Source organism: Arabidopsis thaliana, chromosome 4 (assembly GCF_000001735.4).
Source record: "Arabidopsis thaliana chromosome 4, partial sequence".
NCBI lineage: Eukaryota > Viridiplantae > Streptophyta > Magnoliopsida > Brassicales > Brassicaceae > Arabidopsis > Arabidopsis thaliana.
The window spans coordinates 5,567,714-5,591,484 of NC_003075.7; the positions used below are offsets into that span (position 1 = coordinate 5,567,714).

Genomic DNA, 23,771 nt, shown 5'->3' on the forward strand with positions numbered 1-23,771 from the left:
AATCCTAACCCTAATGCCGCCGAAAACAATGCCGCCTCTAAAGAAGAGGAAGAGAGGAGTTGGAACGACCGTGAAATCAACGACGGAGGAGACTGCGACGGCAACGAAGGAGACTGCGCCGGCAACGAAGGAGACTGCGCCGGCAACGAAGGAGACTGCGCCGACGATAACGAAGGAGACTGCGCCGACGAAGGAGACTGCGCCGGCAACGAAGGAGACTGCGCCGACGAGGACGGAGGAGCCGTCGCTGACAGAGCAAGATCCGGAGAATGTTGAGGAAGAAGAGAGTGAAGAAGAAGAGAAAGAAGAAGAAGAGAAAGAAGAAGAAGAGGAAGAGGAAGGGGAGGAAGAGGAAGAGGAGGAAGAGGAGGAAGAGGAGAAAGAAGAAGAGGAGAATGTTGGCGGAGAAGAGTCCTCCGATGATAGTACTAGAAGCTTGGGGAAGAGACCTCCGCCGATGAGAATATGGATGAGGAGACATCAACTGCAGTGGAAATTCCGGCGGCTATGGTAAGGATTTCGAGTCAATTCTCAGTCTTTGAATGGTTTGAAACTGGTAGAACAGGATAATACTATGATTTGTGGAGAATACTGTCATTACTAGGATATAGCTATGCGTTTTTGGGTCATACTGTCAATACTAGGAAACAACTACGTGTATGATTTGTGGAGAATACTAGGATATAACTATGCGTTTTTGGGTCAAACTGTCAATATTAGGAAACAACTACTTGTATGATTTCTGGATAATACTGTCATTACTAGGATATAACTATGCGTTTTTTGGTCAAACTGTCAATACTAGGAAACAACTACGTATATGATTTCTGGATAATATTGTCATTACTAGGATATAACTATGCGTTTTTGGGTCAAACTGTCAATACTAGGAAACAACTACGTGTATGATTTCTGGATAATGCTGTCATTACTAGGATATAACTATGTGTATGATTCTATGTACCATCGGTAGTAATATGAATGAATGTCTGTTGCAGGAGATCGACGAGGAAACAGAAGCAGTACCACCCTTGAGTATGTATTTCCCGCCCTCGGAATATGTGAAGAAAATCAAGCTTTCAACTCGGTGCTATATTCACGAATTGTTGACTACATTCGATAAGTTGGAGCCGCCGATGAGCAAGTCCGAGAGGTTATGGTTTGAGAACCATCCTAGTTTCCAACATATCTTCCACATGCCAAGAGACCCGAACCACCGACTTATGGGGATGTGGATGCTCCTTCTTCGCACGGCGCGCATTGAAAGGAAGAAAGAAGCGTGGTTCATCGTCAATGGCGTTCCAATCCGATATGGAATATTGGAACACGCATTGATATCGGACTTCAATTGCAAGAACTATAAACTTGGTTACAAAAATACGGGGAATTTGGATTTCAAGAGGAAGCATTTCAAGGATACTGTTGTGAAACGCGAAGACGTGAGAGAGAAGCTCATAGGAATGGTACCGGAGGGTGAAAGATCAAAAGAAAGGTTGAGGATGATGGTCTTGTATTTCTTAAGCAGCATTATCATAGCGCCTATCAAGACCGGAGATAAGGCACCTCAAGTGGATGAATTTTTCCTCAAGGTGATGAGTGATCTCACGTTCTGTAGGAATTTTCAGTGGGGGAGGTATTCTTTCGATTACATGTTAGGAACCATCTCACACACGGTGAATCATTTTAATGGTTCAGTCACCAACAACGAGAAGTACATATGGCCGGTTCCGGGTTTCTGTCTTCCGATGGAGGTTAGTTACAACTTATAGAATAGGTGATTGTTTGCAATACTGATAATACTGGGAATACTATTTGTGATTTAAAATTGTTTTTTTAGTCTGTAGCTTCTTGCATTCGAGGCAATTTCACAGTTGAGGGAAAAATTTATTGAGGAAATTGCAGAAGCAGATCCGGGATGTCCTAGGATGTGCAAGGTGAGGTTCAAGAAGAACCATTTGAAAGGCTTTCCTCTTGATACCATTTATGCAGAATTGGGTACAACTCAGGTTAGTTGTCTTAAGATATACTGTTTCACAAATGATAGTTATTATATTTTCTTATAATAATCCATTCATACTGTTTATCTTTACAGGTCATTGATTCTATCGTCACACTTGGAATTGAGGAGCAAAAACTCATGAAAGCAATCACTGAAGAAGAAGACGACGTTGACGTGGCTGATATGGTGGTTGAAAGTTGGGAGAAGCGTCGTAAAGAGGGCCGTCTAATTAGGTTTGATGAGCTCTACCAGCAGGATATTCAAGCCCTGCAGATCATCGCAGGTCCAAAGATTCCGGGTGCGGAGGATATTCCCGCAGTGCGTGGACAAGAACTCCCGAGTTTGGTTTCTGTGGTTCAGATGATTGAAAACTTGGATAAGAAGATGGTAGACCAGATGAATAAAATTATAATAATGATTTCTGATTTGGATAGAAGAGTTGAATCGTTGGAAGCATTCAAGGATGAGCAGAAAGCAAAGGAGGAAAAGGTACATATTGATAATTGCGTAATACTAAGTAACACTATGATAACTAGAGTATAATTGCGTAATACTGATATAACTTCGTTCAATCGCAGAATCAAGATGAGATGAACCAAGAGGAGGCTGGTGATTCGAGAGAGAAGGATCAAGAGGAGGATGTTGTTCAAGAGAAAGATGGTGATCAAGAGGAGGATGTTGTTCAAGAGAAAGATGGTGATCAAGAGGAGGATGGTGTCTCGAAAGAGAAGGAACAAGAGAAAGAGAAGGACCCGAAAGAGAAAGAGAAAGAGAAGGACCCGAAAGAGAAGGATGGAGGTCCTTCAAAACCCGTGGAAGCAAACGTCACGAGAAGGATCACTCGGAGAACCAAGAATTGAACTTGGTTGTCTTTGTTTGGTTTTAGGATTTGAATTTGGAATGTTTGGATTTAGGATTTCAAGCTTTGTGAAGATTTGAATTTGGTATGCCGTTTTTTGGTTTTAGGATTTGAATTTGGAATGTTTAGATTTAGGATTTCAATTTGCCTTGTGGAGATTTGAATTTGGTATGCCGTTTTTTGGATTTCAATTTGGATATGAATTGGAAATTGATATTCAAGGACTTATCGAAAATACAAAGAATACAAGAGAAAACTAAGACTTAACGATAATACAGAGAATACAAGAGAAAACTGTGAATACAATGGAATACTGAGAATACAATAGAAAACTAAGAATTGACGATAATACAGAGAATACAAGAGAAAACTGTGAATACAATGGAATACAGAGAATACAAGGGAAAACTAGATAACCATAATACTGGGAGTACTAGAGAATACTCAATAAAAGTCTTACTAAACAAAGGCAGAAATTAAGTTCACACAAACCAATCAATTCCTCACTCTCCACAACAAATCCTCCACAAAGTCCCCATCTTTTTCTGGATCTCATCCAACTTCGAACGCATTTGTTGGTTATAGTACTCCAAGCTTTGAATCTTTTGGTGATGGTTATCAACTTGCTCTCTTAACCTATTCACCTCTTCTACCATAGCTTTATCCCAAAGTTTTCGAATGTGTAACCCATCATTCTACAAAATATGAATTCTAACAAGCTTAATGAATTATTCTAAAACAATATTGATGATATCTTCAATTTACCTTATAATTGGTGCATTCATAGAATCTTTTTCCTTTGTCACCATCTTTCTCAGAGATTATGTCAAGGATGCGTCCACCACAAGGACAAATTGGCGGAATTCCCTCCATCATTGCCACTTCTTCTAGTTGTTGCATTATCCTCTTTGCGCTCTTCATCTCACCATACCATGGGTCACTCTCACACAATCGATCCATAGCTGATTGAGAGAGAAGGAATTTTGAGAGAGAGAGAGAATGGAGAAATGATTTTGAGATCGAGAGAGAGAATGATTTTGAGACGGAGAGAGAGAATGATTTGAAGAGAGAGAATGAATTTTGAGTGAGAGAGAGAAGAGATATTTGTTTGGTTTTGGGGGGAATTTGGTTTTGGTGGGAAATTTTAATGGATTTGGGGGGAAATTGAAATTGGAGAGAAATTAATTTTTTTGGAGAATAAGGTGATTTCCACGTGTGCGCCGTAATTTATACACGTGCGCCGTTTTTTTATATGCAGTTGTACCCTAATTATTGGTTGTACAAAATGTCCACGTAGTTGTATTTTCTTGTTTTATAGTTTAAACAGTTTTACATATCATTCAAAATGATTTATCTAGTTGTTCAGTTGAGAGAAGTCTATCACTATTAAATTCTAAATGTTTAGTGCACTCACATGTTAACAATATATAAAATTGCAAAATTTCAATCCTAAGTTGGAATTTATATCAAAAGTGAGCTTAAAAGTACAAGGAATATGTAGGATAGAGTCTATTAACATGTATTTTCAACAAATATTTTTCCTCTTTATTTAATTCGTTTAAATTAATTTTTAAGAGTTCTTTATCTCTTTACAGTCTATTTAATATTTGATGTTTCAAACAAACATAAATTCGAATTTTCATATCATTCATAGTTTTTCTTGTATTCCCAGTATTATCGTCAAATCATAGTTTTCACCTGTTTTCTTAGTATTATCGTTAAACTTGAATTCCGAGTGAAATAAAATATAGTTTTACAGAACGAAAGTGTAGTGTTACATAGTTGCACACAACGCGAATAAGGTTTACATGATTAAAATCAAATACTACGGGTGCCAAATAACAACCATTGCAGAGACTGTCTCGGCCTCCTTTTGTTCTGAGTCCTTTGACGTTTTGGACGTCTTTCTCCAGTGGATGGAATCCTAAGCACTTTTGTTCTGCCCTTCTTCTTTTTCCGAGGCAGAGGTAATACCTTCAACGCTTTGATATCATCCGGGATATCCCACTGTGATCTACCCGGAACTAAATAAATAGTCCCATAATACGCCAATGCCCACAATTCCGCCCAATAATACTTAGAAACCAATTCATGTAATTCCATACCTCGAGTTCTTGTTGTATCGCTATCGAATACAATGAAAGCGGCTAACGCATGAATACATGGATACTTTTGGATATCAAACACCTTGCAACTGCAAGTTTTGAAGTGCAAGTTGACCAAATATTCGTTCCCTTCAACTCCCCGGACATTGTACTCGAGCCGGAATGTGTTTAGCTCTGTTACTTTTAGTTTCTCAGCATCCACCCATAAATTATGCAAGTAGTTCTCCACTAAAGGCACAAACTTATTATCAACAGATCCTGAAGCGGCATCTTTGCGATGTTATTGAACCAAAAAGAAATTTTGGCCATGATCGCATCTAGCATGGGTATTAAAGAATACTTCCTTGCATTGAGAAAAACAGAATTCAACTATTCCACACAGTTGCTGGTGTCCAAATTGTATCGTTCCCCCGGAAAACAACACCTACCCCATTTTTCTTTCACGGTTGAATCCTCCAAATAATTCACCGCGGTAGGATATCTCACCTTGAATACTCTATACTCCCTCTCAAATTCTGACCAGGTATAAATCCGACTTAACTCCATGAATCTCCAAGCGAGTACGTCTCTGTTGATGTTAGTGGAATGAGCTTTGACATTTTGGGATAAATGCCAAACACAATACCCGTGATGAGCCGCAGTATACGCATTACGTATGCCCTTGATGAGGCTTGAATTTCTGTCACTCATAAATACCAATTCTGGAGTATCGGGTACAACACTTAGCAGCTTCTCAAAGAACCATCCCCAACTAGCATCATTCTCACCGTCGAGTACGCCAACCGCTATGATATAATGATGACGATTTGGATCTCGAGCTGAGGCAAAGACTAGAACACCACCATATCCGTTCTTCAAATGTGTTGCATCCACAATTATCACTTTCCTCATCGCTTGAAAGCCTTCAATGCTAGCTCCCAAAGCTATGAATAGGTATTGGAATTTCCCGCTCTCATCCAACTTCATATATGTTACTGTACCATCATTTACCTTCTTCAACATGTACAAATAGCAATTGATATCCTTGTAGCTATCTTCCGCGCTACCTTTTAAATCACAAACGGCTTGTCTTTTCCCTCTCAATGCGGTGGAGTATGATACCTTCACACCTAATTTAGTCTGAACAAGCTCCATGATAACCTTAGGAGGTGGAGTTTCCAACAGTCCAGGAAACGTATCATGAAGAAGAGCTGCTACTAATTCAGGGGTACCTTTCCTCTTCCTCATCCTTGTACTACTCTTACTAATCCGGGTACAACTATGCATCTTGTTGTACCTTCTAATAGAGTAAATACTTGTATCTTGAACACATGAAGCTTGTATACGCCAGTCACAATTCGCTTTTGAACACGTTAGAACATACCGCTCCTTATCAGACTTTTTAATAACATAATCAAAACTGTTAGCAAATGCACCTTTGTCCACCACTTCCTGCAATGCTGCCCTACTTGGAAATTCTTGTCGCAAAGTCAAACCGATACCGTCTTCCCATTCTTTCTTAAACTGACTAGATTCTACATCAGGCGGTGGCTCAACGTATTCATCCCCCCTATCATCATCATCCCTATCATCACGTGATCCAATCTCATGATCTTGAGTATCATCAACCACCACTATTGCCCCATTTAGTTCTGTTCCTTGTCCGTCCAATTCGCCTATCACAATGGTTGCATTATCTCTCATTTCATCCTCATTTGAACCCAAACCATCATAGTTCTTACCAATAGAACTTTTATTGACGACCTCCACTCTCGACAATTCCTCGGGCAATTCCGGTGGAGTGATGACGTCAACAGTCAAAGGATATCTACTAACCATTTCACCCGAAGATATATAGACACCGACATCCTCATCATCACTAATGTGTATCTCTTGAGTTAGTCCCAACATCACTGCATTGTACTTCATTTGCAACTTAACCTTACTTTCATCTAATCCAAGCTTCGAGCAAATCCTACTCTCTAACATGGAGAGAGTTATTTTCCCATTCATCATCAAGCTGTACGCTCGATCTTTCCATCTAAAATATATGATCACCTTCTCCACCATTGTATCCTACAACAACAATACAAAAACTCTGTCAGATATACTAGTTATACTACAATTCTGGGTAACACAAGTATAACTAGTCATACTACACCTATTTGTATAATACATGTATAACTAATAATACTACATGAAAATGGGTAAAACTCCTGTACCAAATAAATACTACATGAAAATGGGTAATACTACTAAACCCAAATAAATACTACATGTAAATGGTTAATACTGGTGCAACTAAGTCATACTACACATATTTTTTAATTGAATCATGTGCAGTTCTACGCAGTTCTACCAGATGTATTTCCTGACAAGAGCTCAAATCGAATGGATTCGGGTTCAAAACTGAAATTCACTATGATTCAGTTGTTGGAAACCATTTCTTACCCATTTAAAAATCTATTCAACCCAGAAAGTATGCATAAACTTCCAATGTGCATACCCAAACACAATTTGCTTAATCTCAAATCTAATTGACAAAATCTCTTAGTTCTAATCTTCAATTTTAAGCTTCATTCAGCTCGAAAAACTTACCTTTTCTTTCTATGACGAAGAAGCTCGCCGAAGATAAGGATATGGCAACAATGGTGAGCGAATTCCGGCAAGAGAGTAGACGATGAGTGAGCAAGAGAGCGATGAGTGAGCTCGAGAGAGAGAGGAGAGGAGAGGAGAGAGAGAGGAGAGGAGAGAGAGTATCGTTTTCTGTTTTTTTTTTTCAATATAGTTTTTTTTTAATTATTTAGTTTTATAATAGATATTATAAAAAGAAGGAGGAGGGGTAATTTAGTCTCTATACATCTCATTAAAAGAGAAAGGGATATAGAGACAATAAGGGGAGTTGAGAGACTTGTTGATTGCATAAGGGGAGTTATGAGATGATTTCTCGGCGAGGACTTTATTCTATAGATAAACTAGCATCGACAAATAAACTGAATTCGAACCAAAACCGAATCAAAAAAATCGACCCGAACCAAACCGAATTAAACCGAAAATTTGAAAATAACCGAATACATATAAAATTCTATAAGCAAAAGGACCAAAACCGAATCGGTGTCGGTAACGAATCGAAAATATCCAAAATATAATTATATTTTCAAAAATATTAGTTATTTCTATAATAAATAATTAAAAAGACATGAATATATAAATAAAATAATAAAAATACTCGAAAATAACCAAAAAATATCCAAAAAAAACCAAAATATTCGAAAATATTTAAAGCAAAATAATCAAATAGATACTAAATTATGAACCGAAAGATCCAGAACCAAACTGATACCGAACCGAAATTTCAAAATAATCGAATGGATATTAAACTTTAAAACCGAAAGAACCGAAAACAGAATGGACATCAACCGAAACCGAATGGATAACCGAATGCCCAGGACTGATAAATCATAAAGTACAAACAAAACAGTAGAGAGATTACAAAGGCCATTAAAGCCCAAAATCCATACGACTGCTTGAGCCGAGTTTGATTTAAAAAAAAAAAAAAAATCTACAGAAATAATAGGTTCTACAAATTTGAGAAAACAACAAAAATTTAAAGATAATGGGTAAGAAAAAACTCAAACTCTTATACATGTTTTTTTTTTCCTTTTTATAAATTACCAAAGATGATCTATAGTTCCGTACTTTTACCATTTGACAAATCTCTTAACAATGAGTGTAACCGGCGAGTTGCCCACTCAACGATTTTTTTTAATGAACATAAAACATAGAACTATTTCGACTAGCCAAATGGCGTGATTTAGTAAATTTTGCACTAGAGAAGAATCAATATCTAACCTAGACTTACAAGATGACTCCTCTTTTTATGAAAACGTACCACTTAGTTACACATCTAAAATGTTACCACCAAGTTCTGGTTTTATGGTGCGCATGTTGGTTCATGGAGTCAGTGACTACAATTGCTCTTCCTTCGGCCAGAAGGCCCAAACTAGAACTGGTGTAGACGTCAATTGATTGGTTTATAGTACTACATGATAGTGATCACGAGGTTCCTTTGTGAAGTTTATTTCTTAGAGTTATTTGATCGCAATAAAACTCGCACAACAGACACCCTGAAATAGTTCCACAAACATTGACAAAACATGTCACTATAAGTTACTATCCTGTCATGTCACTTTCATTAAGTTCCAATGCCTTCTTTGCACCTTTTTTAGATTTAATAAAAGCCACTCATAAAAGAAAATTTAAAAATAGTAATAGAAATTCGTATAGCCACGTCCTTACCACTAAAATTTGTTGTTAATTTATACTAAACCACGATCTACTCAATAAATAGCCACGAAAATGAAAAACCAAAAATCTTTGCTTTTCCATGGCAATTTCGTTGTTCCGTATGCACAAGTTAGTCACATAAGAATCAATAGTAAATTTTGCTATGACATAGTCACTATCTATTTGTGGTCTTCTTGCATGCACTAAGTCTAAGGGATTAAAACTAAGTCTGTTGTCCTCGACCACCAAAAAAGCCTCAACAGCGGCGACACTGGCTATTAGCTTGTATATACTTAGTCTATACTTGTACATAATAGAAGTGATTAAGGGCTCGGTATAGTCCCGGTTTATTCATCTAATTAAGCACAAGTATGAATAGATAGTGACTATGTCATAACGACCACCACAAAGTCTAAGGGCTCGGTATAGTCTCGGTATATACTTAGTCTATACTTGTGCATAATACTGGCCAAGACCTCCACAACGACCACCACCAAATATACCTCCAACACTGCCAAAACGTCCACCAAAACGGCCGCCAATACCTCCATTACAAGAATAGCCAAGGTATGAATCTCTCATTAGTAGAGCCGTCTTAACTACAAGTTCCTTTCCTGCCATGTCACTACCATTAAGTTCCAATGCCTTATTTGCGCCTTCTTTTAGATCAATGTAAGCAAATCTGTAAAAAAAACATGGGTTTTTACTAAAAACTTTTTAGTTAACCTTTAAATTTACTTGTCATAAATTTGAGGAAATCACAAACCCTTTGATAGCACCGGTTCAGGGTTTGTTGGAATAAAAACCCTTGTGATCTCTCCACATGCACTGAAATGTTTACTTGATATCATCCTCCGGAAGCGAAGAGCCAAATCCTTTAACGTAAATCGTTTGAACACTACCACCACCAGTGAGATCAGTCCAATAATTTCAAGAGAGATACATTATCTACGTACACAAGAACATCTAACAAAAACATGGAAAAATCAATTTACCTGCCTCTCTCAGCAACCACTTCATCATTAGAATCTTTATCTGCTGGATCTAGCTTCTGTCGTAGCATGTTTACATTTTCATAAACAAGTAATTAGAGAACCGTTTGATATTTATATAGGTACAAAAACACAAAAAGTAGCTTGATCATAGTAAAAAAAACTATATATACAAAGTTAGTGATTAAAAAAATATACAAAACTCAAGACATGACAAGAATGAGATATAAAGTATATCACCTTCTCATCATGAGAATCATCTTCTAATTCTTCCTCATCAGAAGATTAATCATCCTCAGAGGAACTGCTCGCTACGAGATTCTTGGTTTCAGGAACTTCCTGATCAATTTAAAAGTAAAAGCAAAGTCATATTTACATAATTATAAAGTAAGAAGGCCGCAATTGTATAACAATTTTGATTAGGAAACGGAAACAAAGCTCTATATCATCTGAAGACGAACTGTCAGATGAGTCCTCGCTATCTGAAGCAGCCATAGCAAGAGTCTTCTTGGCAGGAACATTCTTACCCTGAATTGTTTAAAGATAATATTAAGAAGCTACTTCATGAAAACATTAATTGAACGTAAATAATACTAGAATATATACTTCACTGAATAAAAAAAATTCATAAAGAGAAAAAAAATAAAAACAAAATAAAGTTATACCTTCATTGAGGTTAACATCGCCTTTAGATCTGAATTTGTCGCACACAAATTCATCTTTGAGGTCAACAAATCTACATTTGTCGCACACAAGTCCATTTTTGAGGTCAATAGATCCACTTTTCTTGCTAACAAATCGACCTTTGTTTCCATCACCTGAAGAAAGTTGGTGAATCCTTCCATTGTCTCCTGTTATTTAAATTGAGATGATGATTACTTAGTTCTAGGATTTCTTGCTAGACTTTCCCATTGAGAACGATTAGAAGTTTTGAGAAGAGCGACTGAGAGAGAGAGAGGGACGCAAAATTCAGTTTTAGGTCTACGATTTCTTTTTCCTTTGTTCTTTTAATTTTGGTTAGGGTTATCTTATAAGGAAAACGTGTTGCACAAGTAAAATATACAAATACTTTGTCCCTTTCTTATTATATAAAAGAACTATGATAGTGTTGGGATTGGATTGGGCCTACTCGTCCCAAGGCCCAAACCAAACCAAAGGCCCAAAACAGGTTTCGAGCCCAGGGTTGAGAAAAGCGGAGAAAGCCCATTATGGGATGATCAACCACCTTTGTTAAACAGAGTATTAGGTCGAGGGGTAGATTCTTCAAATCTCCTCGACGTGCGTCCTACACAGAGTGGTATAAATACGGAATAGCATGTCTTGTCAAAGAAAGGGGGATCCAGGCTGACACACAAAGACAGAGAGACGCTCCTCAACGTTCACAAGCTCCTCACCTCGTTCCAAGCTCCTCAAGCAATCAGCTCTTCCTCGTCAACAAGCTCCTCAGCTCGTCCTGGACAACAAGCGATCAGCTCGTCTTCGTCAACAAGCTCATCAACTCGTCATGCACAACAAGCAATCAGCTCGTTTTCATCCTTGGATCGTCCAGCTCGCAACCCATCCTTGGACACGAAGCTCATCTTCGGGAACCAGGATCGTCCACAAGCAATCAGCTTGTTCTCATCTTGGATCGTCCAGCTCGAAATCCGTCTTTGGACGCGAAGAACACCTTCAGATGTCAGGATCATCTTAAGGAATTAAGCTCGTCCTTATACGTCAAGGCCGTCCTCGGACATCAAGATCGCCTTTCCGGCCACTATCCCGTCTTGCACCAACTATCGGCTCGTTCTTTCTCCATCCATACTCGTTAACAAATCATCCTTTGTAATCTGTCCGATTCGCCTAAGTCGCTAGCTCGTTATTAACAGAAATATTCTTTTTCCTGTCCCCAGAGATCTCATTTTCATACTTGTGTGATTAGTGCATAAACAGATAGTCCGTCTAGTCGCGGTAATCCATGTTACGCTTGCAGATCGAAAGTGTTAGAAAACGTTTTAGGTTTGCACGCATGTGTTGGGCTCGTTTAGCCTCATGGTTTTAGGTCTAGCGTAACATCCCTAATTAAATTGAGTTTTAATTAATTTTTCAAGAAAAAAAGTTTAAATTATTGTTTTATTTGGACAACTTCTTTAAAATTATTGTTTTTTAAAATTTTGTAACACGAGAATAGATTAGAAAATTTGTTGTCAATGGTCAAGAAACAAAATGAACAAAATTAGCTATCGTTTGTCTTTATGTCGATGAAGGTAGTCTTCTTGAATGCACTAAGTCTGTTTTCCTCGACCACCAAAGACCAAACCCTCAACAGCGGCCACAGCGACCATAACCTCCACAACGACCACCACCAAATATGCCACCAACAAAGCCAAAACGTCCGCGAAAACGGCCGCCAAAACCAGGATATCTACCAGAATAGCCAGGGTTGGAATCTCTCATCGGTAGCGGCACCGTCTTTACAACAAGTTCCTTTCCTGTCATCTTACTTCCACTAAGTTCCAATGCCTTCTTTGCCTTCTTTTAGATCAATGTAAGCAAATCTGTAAGAAGATAAATAAAACATTGCTTCTTCAGTTAACCTTTTCTCTCTAGTAGTAGTCACAAAAATTAAGGAGGAAATAATCACAAACCCTTTGATAGCACCGGTTGAAGGGTTTCTTGGAACAAAAACTCTAGTGATCTCTCCACATACACTGAAATGTTTACTTAATGCACTCTTGATATCATCATCCTCAGAAAACGAAGAGCCAAATCCTTCAACATAAATCGTTTGAAAACTACCACCACCAGTGTCAATCCAATAATTTCAAGAATCAACACAAGAACATCTAACAGAAACAAATCTCCCAAACATGGAAAAATCAATTTACCTGCCTCTCTCAGTAACCACTTCATTAGAATCTTTATCTGCTGAATATGAAATACTAGTAGGCAGATCTAGCTTCTGTCATATCATGTTTACATTTTCATAAACAAGTAATTAGCAAACCGTTTAATATTTATATAGGTTAAAAAATGAATACAACATCTAGGTTGATCCCTAGTAAACAAAATACATACGCAATACTATAAACTCATGACATAACAAGAATGAGATATAAAGTATCACCTTCTCATCATGAGAATTATCTTTTGATTCATCCTTAGATGCAATGCTCTCTGCCTTCGCCGTTAAAGAACCATTTTTATCAGCTGCATCTAGATTTTTGGTTTCAGAAACTCCCTGAAAATATTAGTTATAGGAAAGTAAGTTAGCGTATATATACTCTAAAGAGAAAAGGTCTAAAATTGCATAAAACTAAAAAAAGGTAACAGAAGAAGAGTCTTAAGACTTCTTTGCAGTATAGTTCGATAGTATCTCCAATGTCCAACTCTATTTTAGAGTAAATATAGTTGATTTTGCTCTATTGTATATCTTCAAAATAGAGTTACACATACAATGGAGCAAAATCAACAATATTTTCTCTAAAATAGAGGAAAATATAGAGTTGGGTATTAGAGATAGGTCTTAGTAAAAGAAAAGGAAACAAAGCAGTGTTTGAAGATAATAAGAAAATCACGAATTGAATAAAAATAATACTAGAATATATTAAACATATAAAGCAACTTAAGTTTCAACTTTCATATAGTCATACTGTAACGACCGCGTCCCGCGTTCATAAAAAAGGCCGGTTTGTTTTAAGAGAAAACTAGATCATGGTCGAGGAACGGACCAAAATACTTAGTAGGAAGAACGAGAAAGTTCAAGCCGAACCAGCTAGGTGAGCTGGACAAGCTGGATGAACTAGCTAGCTAAGCTAGGTGAGCTAAACCAGCTGTAAAACTAGCTAGCTCAGCTAGGTGAGCTGACCGACAGCTCGACTGAGCTCGGTGAGCTAATCAAGTACTGACCCAGCTGGGTGGTCCGGTCAGCTGACACTCGAGCTGGTGGACTGTGGTAGCTCACGGGTGAAGAGGTGTCTCGGCCAAAAGGTGTAACGTCGAGCGGGTACCAACGAACGGTTGCATCGCCCAAAGGATGCAAGGAACAGATGTGACCTTTCGAAAGGATGCAAAGAACGGATGTGACCTTTCGGAAGGGTGCAAGGACCGGATGTGATGCTTCGGGAAGCATCCATTCGCCTCCTATATAAGGGAGGACGCCCAAGGCATCTCACATCATCTCACAACATGCAAAACACCATAAAACATTCTTAAAGGAGTTCCAACACATCCTAGAGTTGTTGGTCGGAAAGGGGGTGCGGCTCGGCGAGTATAACTCGACCGAACTGATGCGCATGCTACCTCCCGATCCAACGGTTCGATGGAGTGTAGAGGATGGAGAGGGTAGACCGTTCGGCTTAGAGACGAATCGGATCTGGTAGACCGATCGTTGGATCAGATCGGCCAGACCGATCGTCAGACGGATCGGATCGGCCAGACGGATCGGACAGACCGATCGTCGGACGGGTCGGATGGGACATGCCGATCGTCTGACGGATCGGGTCGGACAGACCGATCGTCGGATGGGATGGATCGAGAAAAGTGTTCGAGGAAGCACAAGGATAAGTGCATCCGAACACACCCAAGGATCGCCCATGGATGCAATCTTACCGATAAAGGGAGAAAGCACCAAGAATGGGTAAGGAACGTGATTCACCATATAGGATCAACATCGCGGCCGCCTTCATGTATCTATCTCCTCAGCCATGGTGAAACCGATCAGAGATCGGTAAGACCAAAGGGTGACTCGACGGATAACCAACGGGAAAGTCCACGGTGGGAACCGATGGACAAAACGGATGTTGGACCCGCGAGCAAACCTAAGGCCGACGGAAGAAAGATTTCATGGGCTAGCCTACGATGATCCAGTGGATGAATCCACGGACCCTTGGGTGTGATAAGGATATCGTTCGGACCGCATGGATGGATCATTAAGCCGAAAGCTTTATCGACCACCATGGACCGGACGGGTAAACGGTTAGTAAACCGTGGGCGGTCGTAGTGTTAAACGACCGGAACGGAAACATGGATGGTTCGATAAGCCGATGGCTCAATCGTCCACCATGTAGCCGGAGGGGCGTACGTTTGGAGAACGAATGGACCAATAAGCCAAGAGCTTGATTCGGCCATCGTGAACCAAGGGAATCGTACGATCCCCAATCTCTATCATTGTACTTAGACCAGTGGGGTTGGTTGGTTGTATGGCTAAGTAACGATAGGGATTGGTTCATCAATTCACGACCGATGACGAGTCGTTGAACGAATGGAGTAAGGCGACAAACGGGCTAAGGAATCAAATCCGCATATTGACCAAGGTATGTAACGATCTAGCTTATTAGTTAAGATAGACGTTTGGTAATTGACCGTGAAAGTAGGATAAAGGAATATGCGATTGTTTTCCTTAGAATAGTTAGCGAACATATGCATGTCTTGACCGAGTAAAGGATCGATCTATGTCTAAGGAACAAAGACGATGAAACCGGTACAAGAGTTGGTTAGAATTAAACCAAGGTTAGAAAGACTTCCGCTGTGTAATAAGAGAGCGATTATAGATTTTAGCCTCGTAAAGGCAATTCTATGTTGCATAGCGAAAAATTAAGAGGTTCGGCCGGGAAGAGGCGCGAACTTGAGTACAACGTCGCCGGACGCCGAGACGTCCGGGACGGGGTCTCACAAGTTGGTATCAGAGCATTCTTGATCCTAGGATGGATAGGTGCTCGAGAAAACGTCATAGTGAGAGTTTGGCGGATAAGGAAGTTGAGGGATCGATGTGTTTGGAAACGGAAATTGTTACCGAACTCATGATCGGGAACCAAGATATTATCCTTTTAGTCAAAGCTTTTAACATGACGGGAAGTTGGTTGATATATTCGGAGATGGACCGATATCAACGAAATTTGGATCTAGTCGGAACTTGACTAAGATCGGGTACAGACTTAGTCGGGATTTGACTATTTCTGGGGTTTTGATCTTATCGGAGATTGACCAAGATCATGAAAAAAACGACAAGGTCGAAAAGAGACCTAAGTCTAGAATAATGATCGAGTCCGGGAAAGGACCAGGATCAGAAATTTGATCGAATGTCGGAAGAGACAAAGATCAGAAAACGTTGATCAAGTCCAGGAAAGGACAAAGATCGGGAAATAATGATCGAGTCCGGGAAAGGACCAAGATCGGAAATTTGATCGAATGTCGGAAGAGACAAAGATCAGAAAACGTTGATCAAGTCCAGGAAAGGACAAAGATTGGAAAACGTTGATCAAGTCCAAGAAAGGACAAAGATCGGGAAATATTGATCAAGGCCAAGAAAGGACAAAGATCGAAAATAATGATTGAGTCCGGGAAAGGACCAGGATCAGGAATTTGATCGAGTGTCGTAAGAGACAAAGATCAGGAAACTTGATCAAGCTCGGAAATAGAGATTTGATCAAATATGATATCTAAAGTCTCGGAGAGACTAAAGATGGGAAAACGTTAAGGAGTAAACAAGATCTTACATCCGCTGAATTCGAGGACGAATTCAGTTTAAGGGGGGTAGACTTGTAACGCCCGTGTCCCAAGTTAGGGAGTAAACAAGATCTCTCACCCGCCGAATTCGAGGACGAATTCAGTTTAAGGGGGGTAGACTTGTAACGACCGCGTCCCGCGTTCATAAAAAAGGCCGGTTTGTTTTAAGAGAAAACTAGATCATGGTCGAGGAACGGACCAAAATACTTAGTAGGAAGAACGAGAAAGTTCAAGCCGAACCAGCTAGGTGAGCTGGACAAGCTGGATGAACTAGCTAGCTAAGCTAGGTGAGCTAAACCAGCTGTAAAACTAGCTAGCTCAGCTAGGTGAGCTGACCGACAGCTCGACTGAGCTCGGTGAGCTAATCAAGTACTGACCCAGCTGGGTGGTCCGGTCAGCTGACACTCGAGCTGGTCGACTGTGGTAGCTCACGGGTGAAGAGGTGTCTCGGCCAAAAGGTGTAAGGTCGAGCGGGTACCAACGAACGGTTGCATCGCCCAAAGGATGCAAGGAACAGATGTGACCTTTCGAAAGGATGCAAAGAACGGATGTGACCTTTCGGAAGGGTGCAAGGACCGGATGTGATGCTTCGGGAAGCATCCATTCGCCTCCTATATAAGGGAGGACGCCCAAGGCATCTCACATCATCTCACAACATGCAAAACACCATAAAACATTCTTAAAGGAGTTCCAACACATCCTAGAGTTGTTGGTCGGAAAGGGGGTGCGGCTCGGCGAGTATAACTCGACCGAACTGATGCGCATGCTACCTCCCGATCCAACGGTTCGATGGAGTGTAGAGGATGGAGAGGGTAGACCGTTCGGCTTAGAGACGAATCGGATCTGGTAGACCGATCGTTGGATCAGATCGGCCAGACCGATCGTCAGACGGATCGGATCGGCCAGACGGATCGGACAGACCGATCGTCGGACGGGTCGGATGGGACATGCCGATCGTCTGACGGATCGGGTCGGACAGACCGATCGTCGGATGGGATGGATCGAGAAAAGTGTTCGAGGAAGCACAAGGATAAGTGCATCCGAACACACCCAAGGGTCGCCCATGGATGCAATCTTACCGATAAAGGGAGAAAGCACCAAGAATGGGTAAGGAACGTGATTCACCATATAGGATCAACATCGCGGCCGCCTTCATGTATCTATCTCCTCAGCCATGGTGAAACCGATCAGAGATCGGTAAGACCAAAGGGTGACTCGACGGATAACCAACGGGAAAGTCCACGGTGGGAACCGATGGACAAAACGGATGTTGGACCCGCGAGCAAACCTAAGGCCGACGGAAGAAAGATTTCATGGGCTAGCCTACGATGATCCAGTGGATGAATCCACGGACCCTTGGGTGTGATAAGGATATCGTTCGGACCGCATGGATGGATCATTAAGCCGAAAGCTTTATCGACCACCATGGACCGGACGGGTAAACGGTTAGTAAACCGTGGGCGGTCGTAGTGTTAAACGACCGGAACGGAAACATGGATGGTTCGATAAGCCGATGGCTCAATCGTCCACCATGTAGCCGGAGGGGCGTACGTTTGGAGAACGAATGGACCAATAAGCCAAGAGCTTGATTCGGCCATCGTGAACCAAGGGAATCGTACGATCCCCAATCTCTATCATTGTACTTAGACCAGTGGGGTTGGTTGGTTGTATGGCTAAGTAACGATAGGGATTGGTTCATCAATTCACGACCGATGACGAGTCGTTGAACGAATGGAGTAAGGCGACAAACGGGCTAAGGAATCAAATCCGCATATTGACCAAGGTATGTAACGATCTAGCTTATTAGTTAAGATAGACGTTTGGTAATTGACCGTGAAAGTAGGATAAAGGAATATGCGATTGTTTTCCTTAGAATAGTTAGCGAACATATGCATGTCTTGACCGAGTAAAGGATCGATCTAAGTCTAAGGAACAAAGACGATGAAACCGGTACAAGAGTTGGTTAGAATTAAACCAAGGTTAGAAAGACTTCCGCTGTGTAATAAGAGAGCGATTATAGATTTTAGCCTCGTAAAGGCAATTCTATGTTGCATAGCGAAAAATTAAGAGGTTCGGCCGGGAAGAGGCGCGAACTTGAGTACAACGTCGCCGGACGCCGAGACGTCCGGGACGGGGTCTCACACATACCTTCACCGATACCAATAAATCCACCTTTGAGGTCAACGAATCCACCTTTGAGGTCAACAAATCAACCTTTGCTTCGATCATCTGAAGAAAGCTGGTGTATCCTTCCATTGTCTCCTGTTACATAGTGTTTCGATCATTAAAACACTATGTAAGAAAATTAACAAGAGAAAGAATGAATTTAATTAATACTCTCTCAAGAACAATAGGATTCCTCTGAATCCAACCTTGTTCTCAAAGTTTTTCTTTTGCTTCTTCAGATTTACTTTGGTCTCTAAATCATCTTCTGGCTCCCTCTTACCTAAAAGAAAAACCAACAAAAACGTTAAAATCAATAAAATGTTTTTAAAAATCGACATACTTCAGAGTTCAGCAGATAGAGAACACAAGCTCAAAGATCAATTAAATAACGTATCTCCTAAGCCAAAGCAGTACGAGCAATAAAGGAGCTTTTAATGTAGCAAAGAGAGAGCGACACAAAAGAAACTCAATTTCTTACCTTCCTTTAATGGTTTCGTGGGCTTAATCACAGCAGGAGTTGCTTCATCCTAAAGTTGCAAAACCAAATCAAGGTCTTTTAAATTTGCGAAGAAGCCATTAATAGAGTAAAACTACTAACAACAAAGAAGGGAACCATAATTAATTAAGGCGACGAAGATTGTTACTTTGGTGGTGGATTTCTTACTTGACTTGTCCATTGAGAATGATAAGAAGAAAAGAGAAGAGCGAACCCTAAAGAGCTACTACGTAAGATATTTTTCAGTTTTAGGTCTAAATTGTATTTCCTTTTATTTTTATTATTTATGTATTATTCTGGTTAAGGGTATAATAAGAAAAAGAAAAAACTAACAAAAATACCACATCTTTCTAAATTTTTTCCAAAATACCATATTAAAGTTATTATTCATGAAAATGAAAATTTGAGGAATAACGGCATTATGATCCCGTCTCCAAGAAACAGTGTTTACCAAAGCTTTCTTAACTTTTTATCTCCAATCCCACCCGACGATATAACCGCAATTACCCATCTCCTTGCCGACGAACAATTCAAGCTCGCCCCTCTCGTGTCGCCGAAAATCTCGGACGTGAAACCTTCTTCAATGTCACCTTGTCTTTTGATAGTGACCAACTTGTCATCTACCGATTCGCTCGTGGAAAATCAATCAAATAGTCGTGACCTCACAAGTATCAAAATGCTTAATAGCTTTTGTTTCAAAGCTCTCATAGAACCTATATGTCCTTTTACCTTATCTATCTTACTATGGTATTAGGGAATAACTCTTTTATATATGTTTTAAACTTTGTGATCTTTGAATCACCACTTCTTGAATAAATGAAAACAAGTATTTGTCCAAAATAACAAAAAACCTTCCTCCTTTCTAAATCTACTACATTTTTATTTCAAAATACTATTTTACCCAAAGCAAATACTAAGTTATTAAGTTTTTCTCTTTCTCTTTCTTGATTAGTATTTTTTTTCTTCATCTTTTTTGTACTACTTTTTCATCTTCTTAAAAACTTTAGATCTAATTCCAAAACTCTAACAATATCGATTTTGAATCTAGATTTTGAGAAATATAAGAAAAGATCTCTTTTTTGTCCCCAAAGATAAATTGGCTACACGCCAATGTGGTTTTGGTCCACAATTTTCTGTTCCATGTCCACGACATATGTCCCCCATTTGAACTTATCTCGATCTACTTTTGTGTTTGACTTAGTCGATTTGAACTTGTCTCGATCTATTTCTATTTATTCATTCGATCTAAACTTGTCTCTGATCTCATCCTATTATTCATTCGATACGATCTTGTCCCGATATAAAATTTGTCCCGAGTGTAACAAAAATTGTCCTCGATTGCAATTAATGCAATTGCTTCCGTTTCTCTCTCCAACACATCTTTATTCTCACAAGGGTACAATTGTCCACAAAATGTGGTAGAAATGTCAATGAATTTTTGATTGTCGTATAATTGGAAAGGTTTTGTCATAATGTGGTAATCGTAGAGTTCTTCCTTCCAACGAAAAACGTAGAGTTCTTCCTTCCAAAGAGATGGATTACATTAGTGTCAAGTGAACCTTCAACCCACGGGCTTGGGCCCACATGCTTTGACATTAGTGTCAAGCATGTTTTCATTAATACTCTAAGCACGCTAAAGATGACAAGTTCTACAAGTTTAGATAATACAAAAATAAGATTACAAGCATCTAAGGATGCAACATAAAAAGAACATGAATAGACAAACGATGAGTCTAAAAGATCTTGGAGACAATTGTTGAGGTTGCCACAAGCAAGAAAACGGTTAGTCGGGATCATGACAACGAACACTTCAGGCAGTGAGAGATTACCCACAGTTATTAGACATAGTGACACTGAAAAGCATCCAAAACCTTGATACTCGCTGATGCGTGACACTCTACACGAAGTAGTGAAAGGATTGTGGAGCTCGGGTGCTTGCTCGGCTTAGTAGCCTGAAGCCAACGACATTAAGTTTCATAGAGAGTTCTCTCCATATAGGAGGAGGGTTGGAAAAAATGTTCTTCAAATTTCAAAGAAGATGGATTAGAGAAAACTTTTAAAACAGGTAGAATTTGTTTTCACGTTGATTCGGGATCTCTCGACAAAAGGTCATTTAATGTCTTGCTAAGCTGGATACAAATCTGGAGGATGCGAGATTATTTGGCAAAGAGTCGGCTAAGCTATTGATCGGTATAAGAGAAACATGCCAAGGTGATGCCCATTGTCACATTGAAACTGACTCGAATGTATAGATACGATACTAAGGATTCTTGCTCTTATACTCTTAGACAGAAGAGTTTTGGATTAAAGTTTTGACCATGGTTTGAGAATTATAAACAGAGATCCAAAGTAAGGATGTCGACACATAATTTTGACGAATGCCTTTTCGTACAAATCACAACGTCGAAACATCAATAAAATTGGAATAGGTAATAGACATAGAGAAACAAACATGGACCAAGATAGAGAGATGGTTGTGCCACATCCACATGTGTTGGATTTAATTAACAAGCGTTACGGGCCTGACTGTTGTTGAAGCTCACAGAAAGTTCTCTTCACCCACACTAGAGTTTTGGCGTGCGCGGACGACAACCTCACCAGACGAGGCGCAACTGACAGTACAAGAAACTGAAATCTTGCCATCAGTGTCACGCCCGTCTCCCTCAACGTTGAGACGGCGTACTTTCACCTTGCTTATATTTTTCCTCTATTCCACTTTCTTAATTCAAATATAAAATCGTCTTAAAAATAACCTTAAATCATTGAAAACTCTTTAATAAATCGTATAAGAAGATAACAATTAAAGAAAATAAACCCGAGGTTCCCAAAATACACCATAAGCGAGACGGACTTGCGCGACTACACACGATTCTCACCGTGACCTGGAGGAAAAGGGGTGAGTAAAGAATTACTCAGTGAGAGGATCTTTTCCGCCCAGTGGAAGTACGATACGCGATTCTACCTTTAAAACACAATCAGCAATCACATAGAAAAAGACACAACACTCATATAGTATGCATCACTATGCAAGACTATAACACACATCTCATTCTTGCTTAAGCAAGCTCTCTACATCAATACCAGGTTCGATCATCTCCCCTGACCTTTGAACCTATCTAGTTCCACTGGACTCGTCAGTCTTTTATTGAGCTACAAAGAACCCATCAATTTAATGTAGACCATTTTCCACTGTTCCACTTTTCATCATCTCAAAAGATGGTAATTCCACTTTCTTATATAACACATATAATTACTTGTTATCACAAGTACAATAATTCAATCATCCTATAATACTAGAACAATCATCATATCATCAATCCTAATTATCAATTCATTATTACTAAGCAAACATATCTATTCCTATGCAATGAATCTTGAAATATAAAAATAGAAACTTGTAATCGAACCCGCAGATCACACCCTCACCTTGGCCACATGATGATGTAGAACACTTGTTTCAGCTGCCCTTAAGACACCGTAATAACTCTTCAGTGAACCATCCAAATTTCGTCCCGATCGGATTAGTTTCCGACCTCCAAACGTTGCTGTGAAGAACCCATCTCGGAGCAGCTCCTTAGGGCTTAGTTTTGCAATATTTTTGTAGTTGCTTGGCCCAAAAGAAACACTCATAACTTCTCAGTCATAAACCCGATTTAAACTTCGTCAGTTGCTATGGATTATTGACAAATTAATCTTTTCAACGACATCTTACTCATTATCTGATACTCCTTGTCATGACGGGATTCTCCCTCGTAAACCACAACTTGAAACTACACTTTTCCCGTTATCTTCTTCCTTCTTTGATTCTGTTTTGCTTTGCCCTAACCTAGGATGCTTTGATCTTCTTCTTTGTCAATTGCCTTTACTGTTGTGAATCATATCTTCCCCTCTCAATGTTTTTCCTTTCCGGTGATGATGATCCCATCTCTCCGTCACGTCTCGCCTTTGTCTCCGGTTTCTTCTTCTTCTTTGCAACTAATCCTCTTCGCATCCTTCTCTTCTCCTTGGCCATATCACACCCTCTTTGTTGGGTTGCCTTATATTTCTCCATTGGTGGTTCAGCTCTCTCTCACATCTCTCCATAGATGATTGATCATCATGAAAACCACAAAACGGTGGCTCACGATCTCTTTCAAGTTTAGGTTTTGCGTTTCTTTTTGATGGCTTTCATGAAGAAGGTGATACATACACCAATATATACTCCCACGTTTAGATTTTAAGTTATTAGGGAAGATGAACCTTTGATGGGCTAAAATATGGAGTTGGGTCTCACAATCACCGATGTCTGATGATGGAAATATTTTGAGGAAACTTGTGTATGTGTAGAACGAGGTAGTTAGTAAGAGGAAAAGCATGGGCTAAGTATTAGAGATGGGCTTAGAGGAAAACAATGATGATTAGA

At 39.7% G+C, this 23,771-nt stretch overlaps 3 protein-coding genes and 3 pseudogenes across 6 annotated transcripts; 2 read left to right on the forward strand and 4 right to left on the reverse strand.

Annotated features, from left to right (window-relative positions):
• Window positions 1–28: 28 nt before the first annotated feature.
• On the forward strand, window positions 29–2,859 carry AT4G08710 (annotated as a pseudogene; the record flags this gene model as incomplete). Its single annotated transcript has 5 exons — window positions 29–510; window positions 974–1,751; window positions 1,845–2,006; window positions 2,093–2,536; window positions 2,578–2,859.
• Window positions 2,860–3,361: 502 nt separating this feature from the next.
• On the reverse strand, window positions 3,362–7,012 carry AT4G08720 (annotated as a pseudogene; the record flags this gene model as incomplete). The annotated part of the gene is made up of 1 exon: window positions 3,362–7,012.
• Window positions 7,013–9,676: 2,664 nt separating this feature from the next.
• Window positions 9,677–11,066, reverse strand: AT4G08730 (RNA-binding protein; the record flags this gene model as incomplete). The annotated part of the gene is made up of 3 exons (NM_116943.1): window positions 9,677–9,911; window positions 10,598–10,749; window positions 10,887–11,066. 3 exons carry the CDS (start codon window positions 11,064–11,066, stop codon window positions 9,677–9,679), a joined length of 567 nt encoding a protein of 188 aa, NP_192613.1.
• A 254-nt stretch (window positions 11,067–11,320) lies between these two features.
• AT4G08740 (uncharacterized protein) lies at window positions 11,321–12,032 on the forward strand (the record flags this gene model as incomplete). Its single annotated transcript, NM_116944.1, has 2 exons — window positions 11,321–11,389; window positions 11,460–12,032. The coding sequence occupies 2 exons, from the start codon at window positions 11,321–11,323 to the stop codon at window positions 12,030–12,032; spliced, it is 642 nt and encodes a 213-aa protein (NP_192614.1).
• Window positions 12,033–12,522: 490 nt separating this feature from the next.
• On the reverse strand, window positions 12,523–15,431 carry AT4G08750 (annotated as a pseudogene; the record flags this gene model as incomplete). The annotated part of the gene is made up of 7 exons: window positions 12,523–12,735; window positions 12,845–12,995; window positions 13,089–13,162; window positions 13,328–13,441; window positions 14,069–14,343; window positions 14,503–14,806; window positions 15,177–15,431.
• A 1,594-nt stretch (window positions 15,432–17,025) lies between these two features.
• On the reverse strand, window positions 17,026–23,420 carry AT4G08760 (uncharacterized protein; the record flags this gene model as incomplete). Its single annotated transcript, NM_116946.1, has 10 exons — window positions 17,026–17,318; window positions 17,478–17,781; window positions 18,856–18,969; window positions 19,080–19,153; window positions 19,352–19,400; window positions 19,877–20,000; window positions 20,656–20,891; window positions 22,246–22,251; window positions 22,796–22,976; window positions 23,236–23,420. 10 exons carry the CDS (start codon window positions 23,418–23,420, stop codon window positions 17,026–17,028), a joined length of 1,566 nt encoding a protein of 521 aa, NP_192616.1.
• Between the last annotated feature and the right edge of the window lie 351 nt (window positions 23,421–23,771).